We start from the raw sequence: 22,420 nt of genomic DNA, 5'->3' as shown, positions 1-22,420 counted from the left end.
TTTGGCATCAGAAGTGTTGTGAGCAAGAACAGTTCATAAGAGAAATTAAGAAAAAAACCCACATAGGTATTTTCACTATGGTATATGTATGCTACTATTCTTTAACTTTTAAAAAGCTAAAATAGAATGGAAACCAAGTGTTTGTTTGTTTATTTTTTGAAATCAAGTTTTAACATTAGTATGGACTATTAGTTTCCCTATTCAAAAAAGTGAAAACCCAAAATTTCCAAAACAGCTGGCTTTCACACACAACTAAAGGGGAAAAGAAAACGCTGTCTAGAATATGCAAATTTTTAGTTTTCTTTGATGGTATAACAAAAGTATTATTATGTTGGAAGAAACTTACTGACTTTTCCAAAGCATATTATCTTTTTTTTTTTTTTTAAAGATTTTATTTATTTATTCATAGACACAGAGAGAGAGAGAGAGAGAGAGAGAGAGGCAGAGACACAGACAGAGGGAGAAGCAGGCTCCATGCAGGGAGCCCGATATGGGACTTGATCCCGGGTCTCCAGGATCACACCCCAGGCTGCAGGCGGCGCCAAGCTGCTGCGCCACCGGGGCTGTCCGCATATTCTCTTTCTTTAGGAAGTTGATACACACATGTTTTATTCAGATTATTTCACACCTAGAGAGAGAGAAAACTTGCAAAAGCTTAAGGGTACCTGGTTGGTTCAGTCAGTGGAGCATGTGACTCTTGGTCTCAGGGCTGTGAGTTCAAGCCCTACACTGTTTGTGGAGATTACTAAAAATGAAATCTTAAAAAGAAAAGAAAAGAAAAGAAAAAGAAACCATCTTGCAAAAGCTTATCCAGATAGTGTGATTTGTTTTGGAAATGCCATCATAGGAGATGAGCAACTATACAAACCAATGTGGTCACTTTATATTGATGAATGCATATACCTTTTAACCCAAATTAAAATTTCACTGAGAAAGTATTTTTACTGCACATCTAAAGATCTAAATTTAAGATCTAAATTTACCCAAACGTATTTAAAACATTAACAATGGATCTCTGACCTCAAATTTTATAATTTGCACTGATTAATCATGATCACTACCTCAGTCAGAATCTCATTTTAAAATAAATGAAATTCACATCTCACACTCATCCAGAGTTTTATAATCAATTTTTCCCCAGAGGAATTAACCATCCAATAGAAAGTGCTTTTTATTTTATTTAACAAATGGCCAAAGTTACCAGTTTTTTACAGAATTGAGAGGTAAGGTGAAGCACCCCATTCATGAACAAGTGGATATTAATGTAAGATTTGATCATAATATACAATCTGTTTGCAAACCAAATTTGCAAAAATTGCAAAACATCATACAAAAATCAGATGAATCAGAACTTTTCTTTTCAACATAACCTTTTCCCATATAAAATTTTCATATACTAAGTACTAAGCCATAATAAGAGTCAAGTAAACTCAGCCCTCTAAAATCATGTAAGCAAGATGAGTTTTGGTTATGGCCAAACGATCTCAAGATTTCTTTTTCCTCTTTAAGTACACCATGACACACCATAGGGGATATGAGCATTTGGAACCAGGGATGATAGCACTAGTATTTTTCAAACTAGTAGAGCTATTTACCCAATGTCACACTATGATTTTGAAGTTGCAAAGCAAATTATTATCTGCCACCACTATACATAAAGAATTAGGCATTCTCTTAAAGTTTAGAAGGGAACAGACTGTGCTGAGGAAAATAAGCCAGACTCAAAAAAGTACCTACTGCATGATTACATTTACATGCGTTCTAAAACAGGAAAACAATTTACAGTGTTAGAAGTCACATTAGTAGTTGCCTGGGGGAGGACACTGCCAAGGTAGTGACGACATATCTTGATCAGGCTATTGATAACATAAATCTACCAAAATTAAGCAAACTGTCCCTTAAACTGTGTGTATTTTATAAATATGTAAAATTGTGTTTAAGAGTCTTATTAAGAATCAAGAGCTAAAGCCAGAATGAATAAGTTGCTTTCTTACAACAAATTTACTTCTCATTACTTCCATAGAGACTGAATTAATAAACAAAGATCTAATTATATTTTTAAATGCATGAGTGTAGGGGCGCCTAGGTGGCTCAGTTGGTTGAGTGTCTGCCTTCGCCTCAGGTCATGATCCCAGGGTTCTTGGATCGAGTCCCCCATTGGGCTTCCTGCTCTGCGGGGAGCCTGCCTCTCCCTCTGCCTCTCATGAATAAATAAATAAAATCTTGGAAAACAACAACAACAACAAAGGCATGCATGAGTGTAATATGAGTGTAATGCTCTATGTATCTCCTGTCCTAATTTTTCACATTTGTCTTCACCTGCAGAGTATACAACAGCCCCAACAGCATTATACTAGAAATCACACGTTTTCCTACCAACTCAGACATTCCACGGTAGTCTTCATTCAAATGCACACGTGTATTTTCCCCTAATTCTCAGCCTCCCACCAATGTTCTGACTCTATACATAATTTTTGGCAGTTTACCTCAAAGATAAACCTATTAGATATCCACCATTGTCTTAGAAGGCACGAAATGCCAAGCACTATACTGGGGCTCAAAATACAACAAGAATTCATTTAAACTTTTCCACAACTATGACAATCTGCTTCCTATTTCACCTGCCATATTCATCATAAAGGATCAATCCCAGAAAGGATTTAATTTCATTTGCACACTTGTATACCTATAACATGACTTTTTTTTTCAATTTTATTTTATTTTATTTTATTTTATTTTAATTTATTTATGATAGTCACACAGAGAGAAAGAGAGAGAGGCAGAGACACAGGCAGAGGGAGAAGCAGGCTCCATGCACTAGGAGCCCGATGTGGGATTCGATCCCGGGTCTCCAGGATCGCGCCCTGGGCCAAAGGCAGGCGCCAAACCGCTGCGCCACCCAGGGATCCCTTTTTTTTCAATTTTAAAATAAATCTTTCATCTCAAATTTATCTTCCCAGAGTTTAGGGTCTGATACCTTGTTTTCCACTATCAGTTGATATTACTCATCACACACACACACACACGAGCTACAATCTCCTTCTGTTTTAATAAACTCAGCAACAGAGAAAACTGCCCTAGAAATCTCTGAGCCCATGAGTCTATCCTTGTCATCTAAGATCACTGCCAACGTTTCATTAAACACTGTTCAAGGCATTATATGAAATCCTTTATATGCAGTCTTAATTAACTTAACTACCCACTTTATAAGTGAGGAAATACAGACGTGAAGGAAGCCTTCTCAGGGTTGTATAGCTACAGATAACAGAGGAAACGTTTGAACAGCACTTATGATATAGCTATACTAGAAATCTGCTATTAGTCTGAGAAATATCCATGTTTACCATTCTGGGCACCCATATGTCTTTAGGCAGCAGGTGATGACAAAGATGAGTTAGAAAATGACTGAAGCCAGGTGGATTCTGAAGACAGGATCTCAAGTGACCTTACAAGGAGAGAAGATACTGGCACAAAATCACTTGGATTCCCTCCAGTGGTTTCATACCCTGCTTGCCCAGAGTCCCCTTCTGGAGATCTTCACTTTCAAGGAGCATCTGATCCCTACCACCAGTCCTGTTGATCGCCTGACTCTAGAAGCCAGAGGAGCTCATGTTCCTGTTCACATGGGATTTTAAAAATCAGTGTTACCCAAAAAGGAGTTCATTATCTCCAATCTGGTGCCCCAATTTTTGTGACTGCTGTAGAGGGGACACCTCTACATTGTTTGGCTCCTGGGACCAATTAGGCTTATACTCATGAGTCCCACTAGATTGTAACCAACAGACAAAGAATTCTTTAGCAGCTACCACCCCCAGTGCATAGCAACAGACCCAGGAGCTTGGTCTTTCCATGAAGGAGCCTATTAATCATTAGGACTGTGGCCTGAGAGGTAGGGTTCTAATAAAGCACACATCTTGGGGCTGGGTAATCCTTTCCAGAGACCTTGGAGGGCAAGTGCTCTCATCATGCTCACCCTCTCTCACACTCCAGAGTGCCACTGACTCCTGGAGTGGAGCTTTCCCTCAGTCTGGTGCCCAGTGTTTGCAGTTGACATCCAGAGGACACCCCTTGACTGCCTGGCTCTGGTGGATGAAGGATCCTGCATTCCTAGATCCCACAGGACTATGGCAATCAGAGGAGGATTCTTGTCAGGCAACTGCCACCAGGGCAATTCAAAGACAGCAGACTGAGACATATGCCACAGTCTTTCTGTGAAAAAAGGTCACTTTACTTACTCTGAAGCTGCAGACTGAGAGGCAGATTTTAGGTTTGGCAGACATTCAGCGGCCTATAGTGCTGCTCTAAAGGAACTTAGGCTATGAACACCATATTGGCACTCTCCCTCTGCTTTGCTCTAGCTCACTGGTATCTCCCAAAAAGGATCTTATCTACTCTCCTGGAGCCCCAATTTTTGTGACTGCCACCCATGGCACACTTCTAGATTACCTGTCTGGTGGACAGTAGGGCTCACACATGTGGCCCTTCGGGAATATATATATTTGCATGCTTTTAAAGCTGCTTCCTTCCAGTTGGCATGAGTCTCCCCTTTGGGACACTGGCAGGTATTGGCACATCCTCAACTACTGGGAGCTATTAAAAATCCAATAGGCTGATTGGAAAAGTACAGAGGTTTGGGAAACAACCAAGAGCTGTGATAGAGCTGAAGAAAAAGTTTCATCTCCTACACAAGGCAACTCCTTTGGGAGTGGGAGAGATGGCTGTTTCGTCAACTGTGCAGAAACCAACACAGAAAGTCAAGCAAAATGAAGAAATATTCTAAATGGAAGAAAAAAAAAAAAACTCAGAAGAATACCCTAATGAAATGGAGAAAAGCAATTTACCTAAAAAAGAGTCCAAAGTCAAGGATATAAAGATAATCAGTGAACTTAAAAAAATAATGAATAAAAACAGTTAAAACCTCAACAAAGACATGGAAAATGTAAGAAAGTACCAAACCGAAGTTATGAAGCTGAAGAATGCAATAACTAAACTGAAAAATACACTAGAGGGGTTTAATAGATGACTAGATGAAATGCAAGGGTCAGGCAACTCAAAGACAAGGCCATGGAACTCACCCAATCAAAGAAGCAAAAGGAAAAATGAATTTAAAAAATGATAATAGTTTAAGGGATTTATAAGACAACACCAACAAACTTTTCATTCACTTTTTATAGGCCTCCCAGAAGGAGAAGAGTGAGAACAAGGCAGAAATCTTATCTGAGGAAATCATGGCTAAAACTTCCCTAACTTGGGGAATGAAACAACCATCCAGATCCAAGAAGCCCAGAGAGTTCCAAACAAAATGAAACCAAAAAGATTTACACCAAAATGCATTATAATCAAAATGCCAAAAGTTAAAGACAAGGAAAGAATATTAAAAGCAGCAACGGAAAGAAACCTTGTTACATGTAAGTTCCACCCTCCTCTCCATAAGACTATCATCAGATTTTTGAGCACAAATGTTATAGGCCACAAGGAAATAGCACAATATATTCAAAGTGCTGAAAGAAAAAAAAACTTCAAACTAAAAATACTCTATCTGGCAAAATTATCATTCAGAATTGAAGGATAGATAAAGAATTTTCCAGACAAGCAAAAGCTAAAAGCTAAACCACTAAAGTGGCCTTACAAGAAAAGTTAGAGGGACTTCTTTAAGCTGAAAAGAAAGGTGCTAATTAGTAATGAGAACACATGTGAGATATGAAATCTCACTAGAAAAGTAAATATATAGTAAGGGTCAAGGATTATTTATAAAGCTAGTGTAATGGTTAAAAGATTTTAAAAATTGTAAAAATAACTATATTACGATAACTAATTACAATAATTAGTTAAGGGGTACACAAGATAAAAATATGTAAAATATGGCAGCAAAAGTAAAACATCATGGGGGTATGTAAAAATGTTGAGCTTTAGAATGGGATAAAATATAAGCTATTATCAACTTAAAATAGACTTATAGATATAAGCTATTATATGTAAGTCTTGTGGTAACCAAAAAGCAACAGTAAACACACAAAAGATAAAAGAACATAAGCATACTACAAAGCAGTCGTCAAATCGCAAAGAAAGAAAGGCAGAGAAGAAAGGAACAGAGAAAAACTACAAAAACAGAAAACAATGAACAAAATGGCAATAAACACATACCTGTCAATAATTACTTTAAATGTAAGTGGACTAAAATCTATAATCAAAGACACAGAATAGCTGAATGAATTAAAAAACAAGACCCATCTACATGCTGCCTGCAAGAGATTCACTTCAGATATAAGGACACATAGATTGAAAGTGAAGGATGGATAAAGATATTCCATGAAATGGAAACCAAAAGAAAACTGGAGTAGCCGTATTTGTATCAGACAAGACGACTTTATCAGAGACAAAGAAGGGTGTTATATCATGATAAAGGGATCAGTCCAATAAAAGGATATTTTATAAATATTTATGCCCCAACATAGGAGCACTTAAATATATTAAGTAAATATTAACAGACCTAAAGGCAGAAATAGCAAAATAATAATAGTAGGGGACTTTAATTCCCCCATTTACATCAGTGGAGAGATCATCTAGAAAGAAAATCAATAAGGAAACATCAGCCTTAAACAACATGTTAGGCCAGATGGATTTAACAGACCTATTCAGAATATGCCATCCAAAAGTAACAGATACACATTCTTCAAATGCACGTGGAATGTTTTCTAAGACAGATCATATGTTAGGCCACAAAACAAGTCTTAATTTAAGATGACTAAAATTAAACAAAGCATCTTTTCTAACTTCAGTGGTATAAAACTAGAAAATAATTACAAAAACACTAGAAATTTCACAAATATGTGGAGATTAAACAGCATGCAACAATCAATGGTCAAATAAGCAATCAAATGAGAAATAAAATATCTTGAGATAAGCAAAAATGTAAATAAAACATACCAACCTTTATGTGATACAGCAAAAAGGAAGCACATGGTAATAAATGCCTATCTCAAGAAACAAGAACCACCGAACTTTACACAGTAAGGACCTAGAAAAACAAATGAAGCCCAAAGCTTGTAGAAGGAAGGAAATAACAAAGATTAGAGCAGAAATAATGATATTGAGACTAAAATGACAGTAGAAAAGATCAATGAAACCAAAAGCTAGTTCTTTGAAAAGAAAAACAAAATTGACAAATGTTTAGCTAGACTTACCAAGAAAAAGAGAGGACTCAAGTAAATGAAATCAGAAATGAAAGGGATGTTACAACTGAAATCAGAGAAATAAAAAGAATCATAAAAGACAACTATGAACAATTTTATGCCAACAAATTGGACAACTTAGAATAGATAAATTCCTAGAAACATACAATCTTTCAAGACTGAATCAGGTAGAAATAGAAAATCTGAACAGACCATTAGCAAGAAGATTGAATCAGTCATCAAAAACCTCCCAATAAATAAAAATCCAGAACCAAATGGCCTCACTGGTGAATTCTACCAAACATTCAAAGACATTTAAATACCAATCCTTCTCAAAATCTTCCAAAAATACAAAGGGCTGAACTCTTCCAAACACATTTTACAAGGCCAGCATAACCTTGATACCAAAACGAGATGAAGACACAACAAAAAAAGAAAATTATAGGCCAACAACCCTGATGAACATAGTTGGAAAAATCCTTAACAAAATATTAGCAAACCAAATTCAACAATACATTGAAAGGATCATACACCATAATCCAGTGAGAATGATTCCAAGGATGCAAGTATGGTTGACCATTCACAAATCAGTGTGATACAAGACATTAACAAAATGAAGGATATGGGTAGCGTGGATGGCTCAGCGGTTTAACGCTGCCTTCAGCCCAGGGTGTGATCCTGGAGATCCGGGATCAAGTCCTACACATCAGGTTCCCTGCATGCATGGGGCCTGCTTCTCCCTCTGCCTGTGTCTCTGCCTCTCTCTCTGTGTGTCTCTCATGAATAAATAAATAAAATCTTAAAAAAAATGAAGGATAAAAATCATATGATCGCAATAGATGCAGAAAAAAAGCATTTAGCAAAATTCAACATCCATTCATAATAAAAAAACTCTGTTAAACAAAGCCGGCATGGAGAGAATGTACCTCAACATAATAAATGTGACATAATAAATATGCAAACCCACAGCTCATAACAGAGTCAACAGTGAAAAGGTGAAAGCTTTTCCTTTAAGATTAGGAACAAGACAAGGATGTCCACTCTTACCATTTTTATTCAACATAGTACTGAAAGTCCTAGCCAGAGCAATTAAACCAGAAAAAGAAACTAAAGGTATCCAAATTGGAAATGAAGAAGTAAAACTTACTATTTGCAGATGACATGATATTTATTATGTATAGAAAACTCTAAAGGCTCCTCAAAAAACTGTTAAATTCAGTAAAGTTGTAGTATACAAAATCAACATGCAAAAATCTGTTGTTTCTCTATACTAATACAAAGTATCAAAAAGATAAATTTTCTTACAATCTCATTTACAATTCCACTGAAAAGAATACCTAAAAAAAGCTTAACCAAGAAGATGAAAGATTTGCATATTGAAAAATACAAGATATTAATGAAAGAAATTGAAAACAACACAAATAATTGGAAAGATATTCCATGTTCATGGATTAGAAAACTTATTATCATAAAAATGTCTGTACTATCCTAAGTAAATACAGATTCAATGCAACTGCTATCAAAATTCCAATGGTAGTTTTCACAGAAACAGAACAAACAATCCTAAAATTTGTACGGAACTACAAAGAACCAGAAGAACCAAAGCAATCTTGAAAAAGAACAAACCTGGAGGCAATATGCTTCCAGACTTCAAACTATATTATAAAGCTATAGTAACTAAAATAGTATGGTATTGGCATAAAAAGAGACATAGATCAATGTAATACAGAGCTCAGAAACAAACTCATACATAGATGATCAATTAATTTACAACAAAGGAGCCAAGAACATACAGTGGGGAAAGGATGGTCTCTTCAATAAATGGTATAAGGAAAACTGCACAGCCACATAGGAAAGAATGAAACTGGACAATTCTCTTACAGCGTATACAAAAATTAATTCAAAACGGACTAAAGACTTGTAAGAACCTGAAACCATAAAATTCCTAGAAGCAAACATAGGTGGTGAACTCCTTGGCATAGGTCTTGGTGATTATTTTTTTAATCCAACACCAAAAATGAAGGCAAAAAAAGCAAAAATAAATAAGTGGAATTACATCAAACTAAAAAGCTGCTTCTGTTCAGCAAAGGAACCCATACACAAAATGAAATGGAAATCTACTGAATGGGATCAAATAATTACAAATCATCTATCTGATAAAGGCTAAAATCAAAATATTTAAAGAATTTACACAACTCAATGCCAAAAACCAAACAACCCAATTAAAAAATGGGCAGATGGGCAGCCCTGGTGGCGCAGTGGTTTAGCGCCGCCTGCAGCCCGGGGTGTGATACTGGAGACTTGGGATCGAGTTCCACGTCGGGCTCCCTGCATGGAGCCTGCTTCTCCCTCTGCCTGTGTCTCTGCCTCTCTCTCTCTCTCTCTCTAAATAAATAAATAAATCTTTAAAAAAAAATGGGCAGATGATCTGAGTAGACATTTTTTTTTAAAGAAGACATGCAGATGACCAACAGGTACATGAAAATATGCTTAACATCTTAAGTCATCAGAGAAATGCAAATCAAACCCTTAATGAGATATCACTTCACACCTGTTAGAATGGCTATTATCAAAAACAAAACAAGAAATAACAAGTATTTGGTTGGCAAAGACATGGAGAAAAAGGGAACTCCTGTATACTATTACTGGAAAGGTAAATTAAAAGAAACATGGATGTTCTTCAAAAATTTTTAAATACAACTACTGTATGATCCAGCAATATCACTTCTGGGTATCTGAAAAAAATAAAAACACTAAGATGAAAGATATATGCACCCCCATATTCACTGTAGCATTATTTATGACAGTAAGATACAGAAACAGCCCATTAATAGATGAATAAAGAAATCATGGTGCGTGTGTGTGTGTGTGTGTGTGTGTGTGTATGTAATGGAATATTATACAGCCATAAAAGAGTGAAATCTTGCCATTTGAGACAACATGGTTGGAACTTGAGTGTATTATGCGAAGTGAAATAAATCAGACAAAGAAAGACAAATACCACAGGATCTCTGGGTGGAATCTAAAACAAACAACAAAAAGACAAGCTCATAGATACAAAGAACACATTAGTGGTTACAAGAGTCAGGTGGTAAAGGTAGGAGAAATAGGTGAACTGTTTTTGTTTTCAGTTTAAAAAAGCTGAATAAATATTCTGAGCTATAGTCAGACATATTACCCATTGCACCACTGGTCCACTTTAAATTGAATATTAAAAACAAAAAACAAAAAAACAAGCTTCCAAAGGTACAGGGAAGTCGGTATCAGTGTGATGCAAAAGCACAGTGCAGATTAAATAACTTTGCTGGGTCCTACACAAAAATTAATGCAAAGTAGAAACTCTAAAATGCCATTCAGCATTTCATGATACCCTGATCTAAAAGACTGTCTTCCAAAAGAATTTATGCATTACTCAGGAAAGTTCCTGACTCCATGGGGTATATCTTGAAAGACTAAAGGGGGGAAATAGAGGAACTCTTCTAGAATCTCCTGAAATTTCAATAAACCCTGAATCTATGGCAGCAAGTCAATAAAACAACATCCAAATACAAGACTGATCTCTCAAGACTAAAGTTAAGTCAAAACTCTTGAATGGGGCAGCCTGGGTGGCCCAGCGGTTTAGCGCCACATGGGTCCAGGGTGTGATCCTGGAGACCTGGGATCGAGTCCTGTGTCGAGCCTGCTTCCCCTTCTGCTTCTGTCTCTGCCTCTCTCTCTCTCTATCTCTCATGAATAAATAAATAAGGGATCCCTGGGTGGCGCAGCGGTTTGGCGCCTGCCTTTGGCCCGGGGCGTGATCCTGGAGACCCGGGATCGAATCCCACATCGGGCTCCCGGTGCATGGAGCCTGCTTCTCCCTCTGCCTGTGTCTCTGCCTCTCTGTCTCTCTCTGTGTGACTATCATGAATAAATAAATAAAATCTTTAAAAAAAAAAAAATAAATAAAATAAATAAATAAATAAATAAAATCTTAAAAAAAAAAAAAACTCTTGAATGCCTGTGCCTGCATAAGAAATCAGTTTATCAAAGTTACTTTAAGAGAAAAAGTAGTGAATGGGGTAGGAATCAAGTGCATCTTCCTTCTCTGAAGCTGGAAGAATTGAGTAAGACAATAGATATTCCATTTTGTCTTCTGCATAAGAAAGGAGGGGTGGTCTTAGAAATTTGTTTAGATATTGTCCAATTCTGCAGTCATAGTTCTACACTTTTAAAGAAGCAGCCCCATTTCCAAATTCTTTGGCCAGATTCAATCATTAACACCAAGCCTAAGAGAAATTTAAAAAATAAAGATGTCTCATTTGGAAAGTAAGTTAATCATATTAAAAGTAATAAAATTCGGGTACCCGAGTGGTTCAGTGGTTGAGCGTCTGCCTTTGGCTCAGGTCGTGATCACCGGGTCTTGGGATCGAGTACCACATCAGGCTCCTTGTGAGGGGCTTGCTTCTGCCTCTGCCTATGTCTCTGCCTCACTCTCTCTGTCTCTCATAAATCAATCAATCAATCAATCAATCAATCAATCAAATCTTTTTAAAAAGTCATAAAATTAGGGGCACGTGGCTGGTTCAGTAGGTGGAGCACATGATTCTTGATTTCAGGGGTGTAAGTTCAAGACCCATGCTGTGTGTGGAAATTACTTACAATTTTTTTTTTCAATTTTTAAAAAGTCATAAAATCGTATTCCTCAGCCTTCCAATACCTCCACCTCCAGGCATCTCTCCTAAAGAAACAAATCCACTGCCTGTTTAAGGCTAGGCATTTCTCCCGAGAGCTGGTGACATCACTCACACCAGGACACAGGATCTGTCAGCACCTCCCCTGTGGAAACTGGTCCAGGGATGCTGAATGAAAAAACCACCAGATTCTTCCAAGTAGTTGAGCCTATCTGAGCCTCTCCTTTCCATTCAGAGAGGAGCTATGCTGAAGCAGAGACCAAGTTTTTGTAATATGAAATTTCTATCTAAAACTATAGGTCATGAGGCTGCTGAACAGAGAAGTGATATCATTCTAAGACACTTCATATATCAACACAAAATTCAACTGAAGTTTTAATAAAAACATGAAGGCCAATAAATCCACCTTATCTCTCATCCCTGTTATGTTTGGTCAACATCTCCAACTCCTTCCTTCCCTGCTGCTCTGTCTTTTCCTTGCTTCCGTTCCCACAACCACCTCCAAGATTCCCCAGCCAAACTACCCATCATACTCCATGCAATCTCCTTGAATTGTCAAGAAACTACTCCACACCCTGACCTCTTCACCGAATGTTCTCTCAACATCTTCTGTTCTTCCTACAGCTTCTGGTTCTCTGCCACAGATATCACACCAGTGAGTGATGCACACCGTCTTACTCTGGCAAGTTGGAAAAGGGGAGCCAAAATTTTTCTGAACTCCCTTCCTCCACTAGGCTGTTACTCTCCTACCCTTGTTTCAAAAATGAATCCCTACTCTGACACCTCTCCTTTTTTTTTTTTTTTTAAGATTTTATTTATTTATTCATGAGAGACACAAAGAGAGGCAGAGAAACAGGCAAAGGGCTCCCTATGGGGAACCTGATGCGGGACTCGATCCCAGGCCTCTGGGATCACAACCCGAGCCAAAGGCAGATGCTCAGTCACTGAGCCATCCAGGGACCCCTGACACCTCTCCTTTTAATGCTCATGTTACCACCACCTCATCACTGTTTTAAAATAACCTCCACCTAAATGACAAAAAACATAAAAAATAAAAGCTCTCTTGTGTCCCACAGGACACAAATAGCACTCTACCTGTACTTTCCCTTTCATTCCTGGCACCTGTCTCTGTGAGTGAGGTAAACTTCTTCCCAAAGGAAAGAAATTTCAATAAACCTCTCTAAGGTGCGCAACGTCCTTCTCTCCTTCTACCCTCTCCAGCGACTGTATTTGATCACCACCTTTCTAGCCTTTGCTAGATCTTTCACAGAAAGACACACATGCATGCACACACACATAATATATATGTAGTTATATATGTATAACCTGTTCTCCTTTACCTCAATCTAGTAAAACCCTCTAGCTATGTAGGTAATATGCATTAAATCAGTCTCTCTTCATGACCAGGATTCTGAAAACACTGGTCTTACTGCGCCTAATTTCAGACCTATTCAATTCTCAACCCACTGCTAATTTTTACTTTACTAAAATTGTTCTGTGCTTACCAAGGGCATCTGTGTAGCCAAACCCCATGCAAAGTATTCTGTTTTATCTGCTCTGATCTCTCTGAAGCATATAATGATGGTCTGTGATGACCTCTGTTAAAATGTTCTCCTCTCTGGGAGTGCCTGGGTGGCTCAGTCAGTTGAGCGCCTGACTCTTGATTTCAGCTCAGGTCATGATCTTAGAGTCATACAGGGAGTGATCTGTATTCTGCAGGGAGTCTGCTTGAGGATTCTCTGCCTCCCTTTCCCTCTGCTCTTCCCCTTGCTTGCACACACACATTCTCTAAAATAAACCTTAAAAAACAAATATCTTCCTGGTTTCTATGCCTATCACTAAATTCATCAATTTCCTCCAACGTTTTGTTCATTCCACTTCACTATTTTCTTCCTCCATTTATACCTGTAAGATTGCTGCTTTGCAGGACTACAATTTTGGCCCTATACTCTTATTATTTGACCTTACTCTGGATGACTATTCAAGTCCAACAGTTTCACCTACATTTGATCTTGATCCCAATTATCCACATCAGGATAGACCTCAACATTAACCCCCAGTATCACACATATAATTGATTCCACTTCACTTTGCGGAACCCTCATGTCCCAAACCAAATTCATTTTCCCTTTGAACCTGTTCATGCTCCTATAAACATTTTTTAAACTGAAGTATAACATACGATGTTATATTAGTTTTAGGTGTATAAATATACTGTGAAAAGCTCACCATAAGTGTAGCTACCATCTGTCACCATAAAAATTATCATATTATTAACTATATTCCTTATGCTGTACTTATCCCCATGACTTATTTATTTTATAACTGGAAGTCTGTACCTCTTAATCCTCTTCACCTATTTCACCCATCCCTCTTCCCTCTCCTCTCTAGCAACTATTACTTTGTTCTTTTTACAAGACAGTTTCTTTGTTCATTTATTTGTTTTGTTTTGTAGATGCCACAAGTGAAATCATATGGTATTTGTGTTTCACTGTCTGACCTATCTCATTTAGCATAATATCCTCTATGTCTATCCATGCTGTTGAAAATGGCAATACTGCATTCTTTTAATGGCTGAGTAATATTCCATTGTATACAGACCATTTCTTTTTTTTTTTTCTTAAGATTTTATTTATTTATTTGAGAGAGAGTGAGAGAGCAAATGAGCACAGAGAGAGAGAAGCAGATTCCCCATTGAGCAGAGAGCCTGATGTGGGGCTCAATCCCAGGACCCCAAGGATCATGACCTGAACTGAACACAGATGCTTAACCAACTAAGCCACCCACCAGGCACCCCAATACCATGACTTCTTTATCCATCCATCTATCCATCAATGGACACTTAGGTTGCTTCCTTTGCTCCTATATATATAAAAGAATTTAAGATGCCACAATCCATTTATTGTCCCACACCAGAAACACAAGTTATCCTTAACTATGTCATCTCACCATAACACGTAATCAGTCACCAGTTCCATCAAATTCTCTAACTCTAAATCCATTCTGTCCTTAATTTGTCCATATGTCTCGCTTACATTAAAATAAACTCTTAATTAACCTTTTATTTTCTAACATATATTCTATGTAGTACATTTTCTACACAACTGCAGGAATACAAAATTATATATATGGCTCAATTTTAAGTATGTGAAATTCTCATACTAATTGTCTAATATTCAATTTTATTCATATTTTCTCCATTTTCCAATGTTCCACCATAATCATGCTTTTTAAAAAAATAAGATCAAAAACTACTTTATAATGTGAAAACAAAGATAAATGGTATCATACCATGCACCAGCAGTATATCTAGAAGATGATGCTCCTGTGTATGCTGAGGCCTTGGAAACAACTCGGGTCCTGGGGAGCTGGTATAAGGGTAAATCTTCTTGCTCCCTTCTTTGAGCCACAGCAGGGAGTTCAACAAGCATACCAGGACCTTGGACATCATTTGGAATCATCATGCCTAAAGAGCAAACCCAGATGATAGTGAATACAAGATGCTTCTTTCATTCATCCTTCATTTGTTCAATAGTTATGGGCATCCACCAGGCACAAGCCCTTCCAGGTAGGAATCTTATTTATACTAACCTGAATAAGTAAAATGTTTAATATGTCAGATGGTGACAAGTAGTATGGTGAAAAATGAAGCAAGGAAGGGGGATAGGGATTGCTCAGTGCAAGAGAGTTACAATTTTACATATGGCCTCACGGAAAAGATGACATTTTAGCAACATAAATATTTTATCAAAAAAAACCCCTTAATAATTGTGTTCTTAATCTCACTATACATTTTCCCTTCTCAACCTAAGTTGTCCCAAATGTAGGTAGTCCTACACTTCAGTTATTTAAAAAAAAAATTCCACAGAATAAAAATAACCAAATAAAAACACATTTAAAAATTTTTTTAATTTAATTTCTGTACAGTTAACATACAGTGTTACATTAGACTCAGGCATACAATATAGTGATTAGACAACTCCATACATCACCCAGGGCTTATCATGTTAAGAAAACACATTTTTAAGGGAGCTTTGTATTAAAAAAAAAAAATTCTAAAAAAAGGGAGCTGTGTTTACAAATGTCAGAAGTCATTTACATTTGTTACCTCATTTAATTCTCATATCAAACTATGAGTTAGAAAAGATACCAGCAACTTTTCTATAGATAGAGAAACTCAGGCTAAGTAATTTTGCAAACTGGAATGTGCAAATTTACCTGACTTGCCATCAGTGTCATTTCCCCATTTACTGAAAAAAGGACTAGGGCAGAGTTAGTTGTGCATCGAGTCCTATAGCATATAGAGACCTGCACCCATATTGGCATGGGTCCATTCATCACCCTTAGGATACACCCCAGTAATCTACTGTAATCTAATCTATTCTCAGCCAACCTTTCTTTATTTTTTTAAAAAGATTTTATTTATTTATTCATGAGAATACAGAGAGGAGAGTGAGAGAGAGGCAGAGACACAGGCAGAGGGAGAAGCAGGCTCCATGCAGGTAGCCGACACGGGACTCGATCCCCGGTCTCCAGAATCATGCCCCAGGCCGAAGGTGGCGCTAAACCGCTGAGCAACAGGGGCTGCCCCAGCCAACCTTTCTTTAGCATATTATTCAAATATGATGAATTGCCCTTACATGCCTTCCTTAAATCCATACATTCATAGTATTTCTTGGAGCTCTGGTTTCTCAGAAAATCAGAAATGATTTTTAAGAGCTAAAGATATTGTCCTAGAATTTTTCCTATAAGCATCACCCAAACTCTTTCCATTTCTTCATAATGAACAAATATCCTAGTAAATTCACTACTACTCCTTTTAACTTGCCTAGAAACCTGGGAATCAGAATCTAATCAGTCGGTAATGCAACAGACTCTGAAGAGCAGGTGAAAGTAACTGTAAGGCTTAGGTGGTGTTACAGGAAGTCTCAGAGCCTGTCCCTCATCCCCGTGTACCCTTGACTCCTGTCCACTGGGGCCTATACTCCTGCAAAGCACTCTATTCCATATCATCGCCTCAAAGTTGTAGCTTTGCCTAGGTCTGCCTCCTTCCTACTGAGGATATACCAGGGGTGGGACTCGATTCTGGTCAGAATGGCTAAACACCCGTGTCAGGAAGAGGGAACCGGCTCTATTTGCGGAGCAGTTTCCCAGCCACAGATGCTGGTAAAAGCAGACCTCTAAATTACGGCATTGGGTTTCACAGGCTGCCGTGGTCTGTTTCAAACTTTTCATTGTTCCACAACGAGGCTGCCCGTGCCCTCTGCTCCATTCCTCCTCCAAGGACCCCTGGGGCTGGTGCTCAGGTACACATTTCTGTCACAGTGCTTAACACATGCCTTACAGAGCTGTTCACCAAGTGCACTGCAATACCCAGAAGCCATAAAACAAATAGAGTCCTTGAGGGCCTACACAGGTGTTAGGTAAGGGCCGTAACAGAAGCACAAAGGTTAGAAAAACAAAGTTAAAAAAAAAAAAAAAGGTCGTGGACAAATGGAGGTTAATGTTTACAGCAGAGGAATGGAGGAAATTTTCAAAAGGTTTATACTTGGTGAGGTGCAAGCACATTATGGTCAACAGAATAAAGGCAAGAAGAATGCAAGTAGAGAGGAGGGTGGGCTGTTATATAACTTGGCCATAGGGCGGGGGGTGGGGGTAGGGGGGGGTGAGTGTAGGGAGCGGGGAAGCCTTGGGATTGCAATGCTGTTGAATAACCACACATAAGTAGCATTTCCCTTTCTCATTCAACAAATATTTCTTGAGCACCTACCATGGTAACACAATCAGATACAAGCCTCACCCTCTAGAAGCCTAGTTTATAGTAAGAGCTAGGCATACAAATGAGTATGTGTGCCTGACTTTTGGGTGCGACAACAGATTGATCCAAGCTTCCCTGAGGCACCATCTAGGCAGGGGCAGTCAAAGATTAGGAAATAGAACTACTTTCTGTCTGAAACTTTCTGAAAACTTGTACACTAAATGAATTTTTTTTTTCACTAAATGAATTATTGATTGGAATTTATCTTGTATGCTTTTCCTTATTAATTATCCTAATTTATGGGCTGGTTTCATAGCTCATGAAGAATAGAGGCTCAAAGAGGATACATAATGTTGAATTGAGTGAGTATAGGGTTAAGAATAGCACTTTACACATAAGGTTCTTAAAAATAATTTTTAAACTAATTGTTTGGAAAAAGAAATTTCATTGTTCAGAGATAAATCTAAAATTGTCTGTTACTAATAAAGTGATCAAAGAGTCACAGATTTAAAAGAGGGCTCAGAGTACACTTAGCTCAAACCTTTCATTTTATAATTCAGGAAACAGAGAGGTTTGGAGAAGCCTGAGGGATTGCCTGGTGTACCTGCTTAGTACAGAGACCTGGGACTGAAACCATCAGCTGTTTGCTGGACAAGATCTCAAGAGCAAAATCAAATTTTGAGTAGAATTAATTCAATATATATGCTGCTGAAATCTGTATCGACTCTGTATTAATAATTTCTTAGCCTACCCACAGTTAGCATTAACCCAAATAGTCATCCCTGCCGCACAGCATTCTAGAGGCTTTCAAACAATTTTCCTAAAAGCATGTGGCTATGAATGCTTTTCTAGTGAGGGCAGACCTAAGATATATAAGTCTAACTGTATTCCTGAAACTAGAATCTCTAAAAATTGAATTCCCAGGGCTTTGCAAAGTATTAGATTAAGGCAGTGTAGTGGGCACATTGGGGACCTCTCTAAAGATAGACCCAAGCCACAAAACCTATGAATGTAACCTTATTTGGGAAAAAAAAAAAAGTCTTTGCAGATATAAGTAAGTATCGTGAGATGAGACCATCCTGGATTACCCAAGTGGGCCCTAAATCCAATGACAGATGTCCTTATAAGAGACAATGAAGAAAAGACACAGGGAAAAGAAAAGAGAGGGCTGCCATAGGAAGACAGAGGCACATATGACAGTGATGCAGCCATGAGCTGCCAGAAGCCAGAGGAGGAAAAACAAAACAAAACAAAACAAAACAGATTTTCCCCTAACAGCTTCAGAGGGAGCACAGCACCTTGATTTAGGACTTCGGGTCTTGAGAACCGTGAGAGAAATAGTTTCTGTTGTTTTAACCCACCAAGTTCGTGACAACTTGTTACAGCCGCCCTAAGAAACTTATATAGGCAGCAGAAGTCAGAGGAAATAACTTGGAATCACTTAGATAATACAGAGTAGAGCTCAAGAGGGACTACCTTCTCTGTCTTCTTCCCAACTCCACAGCTCCTCCCCACAAACACCCACCCCGTCCAACCAGTCTGTCCTTTCAATCCTGACAGTATAGAGCAGGAAGCAATTCTCTGCAATTTTGCTCCCTGGGTACATCTGGCAATGTCCGGAGACATTTGATTTTGATCATGACTGGGAATGTGAGTACCACTGGCATCAGGGTTAGAAAGCAGGGAAGCTGCTAAACATTCTACGATATACAGGTCAGGTCTCCAAAGCGAAGAATTACTTGGTCCAAAATAGTAATGGCATTGCTATAAAGTATCAACGGCAATCAAACAGATATGGCTATTAATTCAATTATTATTTCATTTGTGCCATAAATCTTCTCCAAGTACTTAGTTAGAGGACTATAGAGATGTACTAAATTTTTCAAAACCAGTATAATGGGACACTTAGTAAGGGGGAAAAGTCCCATTTTTATCCTAGTCACAACTGGTTATCTATCATGAAACACAGGATAAACTCATCTAATCTTAGATATTCAAAATAAACTATCCATGCTGTGTTTTGACTCACAAGGATTTGACAATTGTTATCATCTCATAGATGATTTCAATCTTTTATGTTTGTTCTTCTGAGAGAGTAAGCAAGAGGGGATGGGAGGGGGGCAGAAGGTGAGTGAGAGATTGAGAATCTTAAGCAGGCTACACACTCAGCGCAGAGCCCGATGCCAGGCTTGATCTCATGATCCTGACCATCATGGCCTGAGCCAAAATCAGGAGTCAGATGCTTAACCAACTGAGCCCCTCAGGTGCTCCCAAATGACTTCGATCTTTAGCAAGTATTCCATTCTTAAGATATTATTCAACAGAATGAATTCATAGAAACTATTACATAACCTTCCACAGTACACTGACTCCTACAGAGTCATGAGAAGGGCCCAAAGAGAAAGACTGGGGCATACAACATGAGAAGTGCCCAAAGAGAAAGATTTTTCCTATAAGCAGAGTCATAACACGTGAAGGACAGCATAAATCCTGAACAATGGCTCTATAAATCCCAGTGCTATGAAAGAACTTAACTGTCTCACCTAGGGATCTTAATAATCTAACAACCTTCAATATTTCAGTATTGGATAAAGAAAAATTATTTTTCAAAGTCAAGTTTTCAAAATTATATAAGAATCAATATTGGGGGTAGGCAAGGAGAGGCATTATACTTTTAGGATTCTTTAATGGAAACTAAGTTATTAATGTACCAAAATTGACCATAATATATGGCTATAAAAATGTTCATAAATGTTTAAAATATGCCTCTCTTTATTAATATTTAACAACCCCATTCAATGAGCTAACAGTATCACTTAATGGCATCAGAGATTTTAATATATATTAGCAGAGACTTATTTCAGTTTTAACATATAAGGTACTAGTTTTAGTTTTAATCCATACTGCTCATAAAAAGCAAAATCAAGCACTGAAAATACAGCCCTCTCAGGAAATAGAATCTGAAAGTTCTTTATTGACATATAAGCCACATTTATTCTAGATTTACTGAAGCAGATTAATAAACAGATTTAAATTTGCATCATAATGAATAAAAATATGACAGTAAGAGTTATAGTATATAAAAATAAAACTGAAAGATTGCAAAATAATGTAATTTGTGCTTATGAGAAACAAAAACCACAAACCTAAATCCAGACTGCTTTTTGTTAATGAATTAAGATTTTCCAGATCATCAAATCTGCCTTGTTGACTGTTTCCTTCAGATGAGGGGATGGAGGGTAGGGAATCGATGCCAAAATTTTCTTTTATCTTGAGAGGAAGAAAGACAGAAATGCATTAGTACTTTGTGATAAAGTGAGGAACATTGTAATGTTGTTCAAACCAGATAACAATGACAGCAGAAAACTGCCCTGAAATCAGGCCTTCTCAGTAACGGTTTATACTGTTATAACAAATAACAAATGCTGGTAACTTAATATCTGCAAGGCTACAAGCTAATAAAATCTGGTTTGGTTTTGTTTGCAAACACTGAATTTTTTAACAAAAAATTTGTTTGATAAACATTAATAAGTAGATTTAAGTAAATGATCACAAAGGTATAATAATAAAGATCTATCCAATCAAGCAAAGTTAATGGCTGATACATAATAACTCATGGATCACATTGGATCACAATCTCAGTAGCTTCACTGACAATCTCAAAACACCTGGTGGATTTTCACAGCTATAAGTTCTTGCTTCACCCTCCCTACCACTTTTATCTACCTGGTGAACACCAGTTACCCACACTTAAAACCTACAGCTAAGCACAATCAACGATTTTTGCATTTTCTGCTTGCCTTCCTTTGATAACTGTCTTTATGGTTTCTGAAAGTTATAATCTCCAGACATACAATCTTCACTAAAATATTTTATTATGATATTTTACAAACTTTTATAAGCATAAAATTAAATGGCAACATCAGGGCCACTAGAGGGATATATTTCAATTCATTTAAGATGAATAATACTGTTATTCTCTACTGTTGGAAATTTAGATCATTCAAAACAAAGAAGGTGATGACATCTTTTACATGGTCCATTGTTTTCATTAACATTATATTGGTCAGACTTCAATGGTAAGAGAAGGATGTCTCATAAGCTGATGTGCCAAATACTGCTAGCTTTTTCTATAGATTATGAATATAGCTAAGTATAGAACTCTATCAGATATCTAATGGTGCCTACAGAACACAGAATTCAACTCAAATATTAAATTGGGGTGAGAAAGGAGATACAACTACCTAGCTGCCTAGAATAAAATAATTTCTTAGAGAAGGGAGTGAAGGAAGAGTACTTAGTACTTAGTACTTGCCAGAAGAAATTTTAAACAATTTTGGACTTAAAAAAATGTTAATGGCAATTATGTAACTGAGGAAAAGAGAATTGGTATCTGAATCTGAATTTCAATACAAAGGATTAGCTCTTTAGGAAAATGAGTTTTTCTAAATAGAGAAGAAAATAAGTGTTTTATTTAATTAGTGTTAAATAAATAATCCTCAGGTAAGACTCAGATCTTTTGAAAAGAGGCAAAAAAAACTTGTACACTTCTCCAGAGAATATATGAAGATGTTTGATGAGCACATGAAAAGTAACTCAACCTTTCCTAATAGTAATAATTCAGAAAATGCAAATTAAGACTGCAATAAGATACTATTTTGCACTTATTTAAAAAACAAAATACGAAACAAGTATTGCCAGGCATGTGGAAAAATTGGAAAATTGGTGCATTACTGGTGGGAATACAAAATGATGCAGCTACTGTGGAAAATAGGATGGGGGTTCCCCAAAATATTAAAACAATGATTTGAACAGATACT

The 22,420-nt window shown here is 37.3% G+C and overlaps 1 protein-coding gene across 8 annotated transcripts in view; it reads right to left on the bottom strand.

Annotated features, from left to right (window-relative positions):
- PATJ (PATJ crumbs cell polarity complex component) overlaps positions 1 to 22,420 on the bottom strand; it is a 354,601-nt gene that overhangs the window by 217,216 nt on the left and 114,965 nt on the right. For all 8 annotated transcript variants that reach the window (XM_077892030.1, XM_077892027.1, XM_077892033.1 and 5 more), the window contains exons 21-22: positions 20,747 to 20,870; positions 15,134 to 15,308 (exon numbers count right to left, since the gene is read on the bottom strand). In XM_077892030.1, the coding sequence (XP_077748156.1) occupies positions 15,134 to 15,308; positions 20,747 to 20,870 (299 nt within the window). The remainder of the gene's footprint in view (positions 1 to 15,133; positions 15,309 to 20,746; positions 20,871 to 22,420) is intronic.

This window comes from Canis aureus, chromosome 3, assembly GCF_053574225.1.
Source record: "Canis aureus isolate CA01 chromosome 3, VMU_Caureus_v.1.0, whole genome shotgun sequence".
NCBI lineage: Eukaryota > Metazoa > Chordata > Mammalia > Carnivora > Canidae > Canis > Canis aureus.
This window is presented reverse-complemented; position numbering and strand designations above follow the sequence as displayed.